General features: G+C 36.7%; 1 protein-coding gene across 1 annotated transcript in view; it reads right to left on the bottom strand.

The window, feature by feature from the left end:
* Positions 1 to 970: 970 nt before the first annotated feature.
* Positions 971 to 7,333, bottom strand: part of LOC126334555 (adenosine deaminase-like) — a 93,106-nt gene continuing 86,743 nt past the window's right edge. Inside the window, exons 8-9 of the mRNA XM_049996931.1 lie at positions 4,574 to 4,700; positions 971 to 2,245 (exon numbers count right to left, since the gene is read on the bottom strand). Coding sequence (XP_049852888.1) covers positions 2,153 to 2,245; positions 4,574 to 4,700 — 220 coding nt within the window. The 3' untranslated portion in view covers positions 971 to 2,152. The remainder of the gene's footprint in view (positions 2,246 to 4,573; positions 4,701 to 7,333) is intronic.

The raw sequence follows: 7,333 nt of genomic DNA, 5'->3' as shown, positions 1-7,333 counted from the left end.
TGCAGACAATGAATGTTTCTTTGATTCTGTAAATAAATTTTTCTTTCACAGATGACTCTTTGAAAATTCCTCAGAGGGATCAGCATCTTCCATGACCCCTGTGGATTGCAGGCATGCAGTGATTACCTCTGTTTGTGCGACTGCTGGAGTTTATCAGCTTGCAGAGCCCCACACAAATACATGCCCAATGAGAACAGATACACAAGACTCAACAGAATGTATTTAAATAGGGTATACCTGGGTGTCATTTGTCACCTTCCTTTGATGAAGCAATGGAAAGAAAATGCTTGATTTCTTACCTTACGTTGTCTACATTTCTGTAAAATGCTACGGAATTCTTAAGACAAAAGACTGTGCCTCGTTCCAGTCAGCATCTCCTTCATTTAAGACAAACTCTTCCAGAACAAAATTCTCACTCTGCAGCAGAGTGTGCACTGATATGAAACTTCCTGGAAAATTAAAACTTTGTGCCAGACTGAGACTCAAACTCAGGACATTTGCCTTTTATGGGCAAGTGTCCTACTGACATCCTCACAGCTTCAGTTTGACCAGTACCTCATCTCCTACATTCCCGATGTCACAGAAGCTCTCCTGCAAAGGCAAAGGTCCCAAGTTTGAGTCTCAGTCCGGCACACAGTTTTAACCTGCCAGGAAGTTTCGACACACACTCTTGTTATAAGGGTAGTTTTAAGCCTTAAGAAACTGAAACGAAATGTTTCAGAAATTTGCTAGTTGTGTCACTGACACTTGGAATTAAAACACAAATTTCTTGAAAGTGTTGCATATGAATATATACATCATAAAATTTCCCTGTTGCCATTTGTAAAATGTTCCACATTTTGAAAAATTCTGTGCACCTTCACAGACATATCCAAACATTCTTTGACTCTAAACGCTGGTCAATCATTTTTATGAAACTTTTGATTGGTTAGTATCAGGAGAGAGCAGAACTTGAAAGAAACAATAGAGGTTTATTTTACAGTTTTTATTTGTGTACTGCTAGTGCTTTGAGAACATAAAATTTGATATTTATGTGACAGAATTAGTTCAGATTTGAAGACTAATTCTTTCCTGCTATTTACTTTTTTGGGAAAACTAATTCACCATTCTTACTGATTCTCTACAAAATTACAGGCACCATTGTAAGGCATCACGAAATCTCAAGTTTTTATTTTTCCCCAGTATTAGTATGAGTTCTCTACACTAATAATTTATTCCTTATATGTAACATCTATGATATGTTGTACATATGCATTTATAAGTGACTACTGGCATTTAATGAGAAATGAGTAACATTTTCCTTTCAATATGGTAAGGGAAAATCCTAAACGAGATGTGAACAATTGAATGAATAAAGACAGTCACTCACTTGTTACTAAAGGTAATTAGTTCCACAAATGATTTAGTGAATAATATCATCTAGTTCATTTAATGTACTTCCATTTATTATGATGTGTTTTAGCTACAGCCGTGATCAGATCCATAACATATGAAACAAAGTTAGAGTCAGTAGCAGTCTGCCTCTGTAGCGTAACAGTAGCATTACAACCTACCATGCAGGGGGCATGGGTTCGATTCCTGGCTAGGGACTGGGTGTTGTGTGTCCTTCATCATCATTTTCATCATCATTGACTTGCAAGATGCCGATGTGGTATCACCTAAAAAGGACTTGCAATACAGCAGCCAAACTCCCACGAATGGGGACTCCCAGCCAACAATGCCATATGATCATTTCCATTTTTTTTAGAGTCAGTTTGCAATAAAACCTAGTCAGAAATGGTGCAGTAGCTAAAAAGTAATAATAAATCAAAACACATTAAACAATCTATAATCTAGACGGTATTATTCACAAAAACAACCAAGCACCATGTAGCTGACATTCTTAACATATGTTCCTATCTACAGTTGCTCAAAACTGTTATTTTATGAAACTGTCTTTACTCACTCAATTATTTTATTTTAATTTTTTCTCTTCTGGAACAATATGTTATTTTTTTGAGAAGTGAAACACTGGAAAAGAAAAGAAAGGGGAAGCAAGTCATTGTATCAATGTCAAGCAATGTGATTCCAATCCAGTGTGGTAATTCCACTTTACATAATTAATTATTAAAGTTAATATATCAGAAGTCACCAACAACATTTTAAATATAATTTAGTCACTTATGTTTAGTTCTTTGTAGATCTTCTTAATTAGCTGGGCTTTCTCATTATCTGGCAGAAAGCATGCGTGGGCTGCATTTAAATTCTGAAACAGACAGACATTTCACTGCTGTGTGTTCATATGTCAACAGAATGATGCACATGATATGTATGAATACTTTTAAAAAATGTAACTTTTTCTGTAAGAATATTACGTGTTATTGAAGAAGAGTGTCTCATTAAAAGTTGACACAAGAATAAATGGTGTATCAGACTAACAAACACATATAGTTAGAAACAGTAATGAACTGGTACAATTTTTTTAAAAAAGTAATCTAAAGGAAGAAGGAAAAGAAACAGGAACTTCCAGAAAAATGAATGAAAAGACACAAAATGTGAGAGTAAGGATGGATTATTAGTTATTGGAAGAAATGGCCAGTGAAATGTCAGTGCATCATTTTACAGAAGTGTTGAGCAGTTGAGGAACCACTACAGTACATTCAGTAGACTCCACATCTAGCCTTTCTTTGTTAGTTCTTTATGTCACACTAAATAGAATAGCAATGATTATACAATTCAGTGTTGCACTAATAGCAGTTGACTTAAACATCTGGCAGTGACATGTAGTGTTGTACAAAGGAATAACAGTGTTTCAGGCAATGAAAGCAGCTAATCGTTACTAGGTCGGCTGAAAATGCTACAAGAGAAGACAAATCACTGTAAGGGAGTATGAATATTTTGAGGGTGAGGATAGCTCCCTTCTGTAGAGAAGTAGCTATCAGTATGTTCTTAAGTTTATTTGCTTACAAAAATTTTGACAGTTCTGTCCCAGGTATATGCCTGTGAAGCTTGGAATAGATAAGGGTGTACTGGTTGGCTGAGGCCGTGCTCTGAGCTATGCAACACACTGGGGTGGCTGAACTGAAGCAGCACTGCATTTTAAATTACAAGTGGTGTTGTCCAGCCTACAGTTAACTTGTCATAAACTTGCTGCTTCAGAATGTGTGTTCTTTTGTCTATGTTTTTTGCCAGTACTTTTTTCAAAATTTAATTTTATCTTATTACAGTAATGAAAACTACTTCATGAAACATAAATAGTGAGAGAGGACAGACAACAATTAACCTTAAAGACAAAGTGGTTAAAACACCCACACAAAACTGTGGAGTGTGTGCTTATATAGGTTGAGAAGAATAAGAAGAGTGGGAAAGGTAATGATTGATGATTAAAATAAAGCAAGAAGTAAGGAGGCACAGGCATTTGCTCACAAAATTCAGAAAAGTGTGGGAGGAGATGGCAAGAGATAAAGAATCCATATAGTCATTATTTTTCTTTCTTATTTTTACCAAGAGTAAGAGAAAACCTGATAGAAGTTAAAGCAGGCCACTCAAAACAATACAATTTCTTTCAACAGCTGTTTCTGATTCATCCTGCACAACCCTCCTCTCAGTACCAACACTTCTGAAATTTGAAAGTGTGAATTGTCTTTTAAACACACATTACTACCCCACATATCCCCTATCCTCCCATTCCACTACTCTGTATGCTCATTATCTCCCCTTCTGAGTTCCATGTCTCTATGTATCCATTATAATTCTGTTTTCCATTCCTCCCCATAATTGAGTCTGAACATATCTAATTTTCCATGTCATTGCTTGACTAGTGTTTTTTACTATTTATCTTATTTGCTGAAACCAATTTCTTCCATGTTTATCATCATAATAAAATAATAGAAATAAGAGCTTGCTCAGAAAAATATAGGTGTTTAATTTCTTCCATGTGCTGTACAAGAGTGGAATAGAAAATTATTTTGAAGGTGGTTTGATGAACACTCTACCAGGCACTTTAGTGTGATTTGCAGATTATCCCTGTAGATGTAAATATAGATGATTCCCATGTACATTGTTCTCTTCCCCAGCAACATCAACATTGTCACCTTTTATGTGATTTCTGTAAGAGAGCTATTCCTTTTGCTTTTTTCACTTTTGCTTGGCCTACTCTGCAATCTTCATTAACGTTCCACTCTCTGATCCACTCGTTCTCCATCCCTCCCACCTTTCCTCACTCATTTCCTCCCTACCCATGCTGCTCAGTCTAGAAACCAAGTTGTACAGTGGCATCAGTTACAAGGATGTTGCTTCTTACTTTGTATTTGTACAAGCTCTCAAAACGTTAAGCAAGCATCTCTTAGTTTGCACTATTATCTGCTGCTCACTACTTCATTTTCACAATGAAAAATCTATCCCTTAGACACTGCTTTTGTTTTATTAGCTGCAAAGACAGTGTCCTTCATTCTGAAAACAAATAATGAGTTTTTATCTTTGTCTTGAATAGCAGTAAAGTTGTTAAGTTTTTATACCATACCATGTCCATAGACAAGAAAGACAACTGCCAAAATAAAATAATAATTCTAATAATATCACTGGCTTAACTTACTGCACGAATAGCGTGAGCCTCAGTAAGACCCCAACTAGCTGCAAGAGCATAGTCATCTCTTAGCGTTCTTCCGGTTAGTGTGGGATCATCAGAATTGAGAGAGAAGTTAACACCATCTTCAGCAAATCTGAAAATAATAGATAATATGCTACTAAAAATTTTGGCCATCATATATGCATTAACTTACAATCCTGCACTATATAATCCATCTGAAACTGAAATGTATATCCCTTATTAGTAGCCAGTCCAGGTTTATGATATAAATTATTTGTAAAACATGGAATAAAAGTGAACATAATGTTTATAGTAGTTTTTAGAAAACATGTTAAAGTGTCAGTTATGAAGAAATAGACTGCTTTGTGAATTTGTCAAAATTATCTTCTGCCTTTGTGAAATTGTCAAAACTATCTTGTATCTACCTGGCTTGTCAGAATGAGTTGATGTAAACAGTGGAATCAAAGAATGCTTTACTGTCTTTTCAAAACAGGCTAGACCATTTATCAAAAAAAAGATTGATCTCTGAAGTTGCTTCATGAAATTATAACATCAGTTGTGTGAAATTGCTCAAGTGTGTGGGACCCATACTAGATAGGACTAATAGGGGATGCTGAATGTATACAAAGAAGGGCAGCATAAATGGTCACAGGTTTGTTTGATCCATGGAAGAGTGTCACAGATTTACTGAAGGAACTGAACTTGCAGAGTCTTGAAGACAGACTAAACTATCCTGAGAAAGTTGATTAACAAAGTTTCAAGAACCAGCTTTAAATTGGCACACATACCCCTAACCAGATTTTGAAATTTATTTAAGAGTAATCAGTTTATTGTCTGTTGCTTCTGGTATCCAACATATAGCAACCAACCTGTTAACAAACTATGTGATGTAGATGTTTTTAATTTCTAGTGCATTTCTTCACATTGTGTTAGGAAACAATTAATATCACTTTGTAAGACAAAAATTCATTTTCAGACAAGTTAATTGAAGGCTAACCATAATGTACATTCACAACTCTGCATGCATTAGTAAAAGGCTGTGGCATATTGATCCTCTAAAACTCAAACAATGGGAAAATTCAGGCTGTCTCATATATCCTCCCACACTGCAACCTTCTCCAGTCCTCTAACAGGCATTTCTCACCCCATGAATGGCAGGGTGTCTTGTGAAAACAGCCATGTAGTCTGAAAACTTAGCTGCAACAACTGTGTGGCATTTTATGTGGGCATGATCACTAACGAAGTGTCTGTCCGCATTAATGGCCACCACTAAACTGTGGTCAATAGATAGATAGATCACCCAGTTGCTCAGTAGGCTATGCAACACTATAACGTCTGTTCAAAAAAAATTTCTGCACTTGCCGTTACTTATTGTGCTTGATCTCCTTTGAAATATTCTTTCCATAATTGATACACCACTCTCAACACCATTTCCACTTCTGGAAGCAGTCTCGATATGTCTCTTGCTGGATCACTCAAAGCACCGTCTATGAATTTTCTTTTATTTTGTCTATCATCACAAAATCTTTTTCCTTTCAACGGGATTTTCAACTTTTGAAATAAAAAAAAAGTCTGCAGGGGCCAGTCCTGGAGAGCACAGAGGATGAGGCAGCACAGTGATTTCGTTTCTTGTGCAATAGTCATACATCAACAGTGATGAATGTGTGGGTGCATTACTATGATGCAAGAGCTATGAATTTTCTCGCCAGTTTCCATCTCACATTTCCTCGCAGGCTTCACAGCATGTCCCAGTAGTAGCATTGATTAACAGTTTTTCCCCTGTGGCACAAATTCATGATGAACTAATCCTTCAAAGTCTAAGAAAATAATCAGCATGGCTTTGACATTTGACCTGACCTGACAAGCATTTTTTGGTCTTGGAGAATCTTTCCCAACTCATTGTGAAGACTGAATCTTGGTCTCAACATCATAACTGTAGACCCACATCTTGCGCCAACTGTGATTCTTTTAAGGAACATCTCATTCTCATTTGTGCAATCCAAACGCTCTTCACAGATTGTGAGGCAAAGGTCTTTCTGGTCTTGGCTCATGAGCTGTTGGACAAATGTGGTGGCAACATGATGCATTCCAAGATGCTGTGCACAATTTCATGATGTGATCCAACTGAAATGTTACATTCTTCTACAATCTCTTGGACAGACAGTCTTCAATTGGCATGCACAATTTCGCTGATGTTCCTGACACGATCATCTTCAGTAGACATTGAAGGGTGCCCTGAATGAGGACCATCTTCAACTTCTGTCTGGCCATTTTTAAACAGTGTGAACGACTTGTAACAATGAGTATGGCTTAAGCACTCATCACTGTAGGCTTCCTGCATCATTTAGTGTGTCTCTGTAACAGTTTTCCTGAGTTTCACACAAAATTTACTACAGATTCATTGCTGCTCTAACTCTGCCCTCTTGAAATTCGCAAACTTTGCAATGCAACTTTCTACTCAATACAGTACTGAAAAATAACTAACAAACATACAACAATGAAACTTCTGGCAGTTACACATTAAACACAGGCGTGTGCCAGGATGCCAACTGCATTTCTCTCCAACACACCATTGGCATGTAATTATGAATTTTCTGGAATTTTTTGAACAGACTTCATATAAGCCTGACTTCAGTAACTGCTTCACAGCCTATGCTATCTGAATTCTTCTCACCAGCACCGGATTTCTGAATTGTGCAGGTGGGAGCTTTACCTGCCACATATCCTACATTTCCATAACCTTTCTGACCTAAACCTCCACTAGTC

The sequence above is a fragment of the Schistocerca gregaria genome, chromosome 2 (genome assembly GCF_023897955.1).
Source record: "Schistocerca gregaria isolate iqSchGreg1 chromosome 2, iqSchGreg1.2, whole genome shotgun sequence".
In the NCBI taxonomy this organism is placed as follows: Eukaryota; Metazoa; Arthropoda; class Insecta; order Orthoptera; family Acrididae; genus Schistocerca; species Schistocerca gregaria.
Note: the sequence above shows the minus strand (reverse complement) of the source record. Positions and strands in the feature narration are given on the sequence as shown.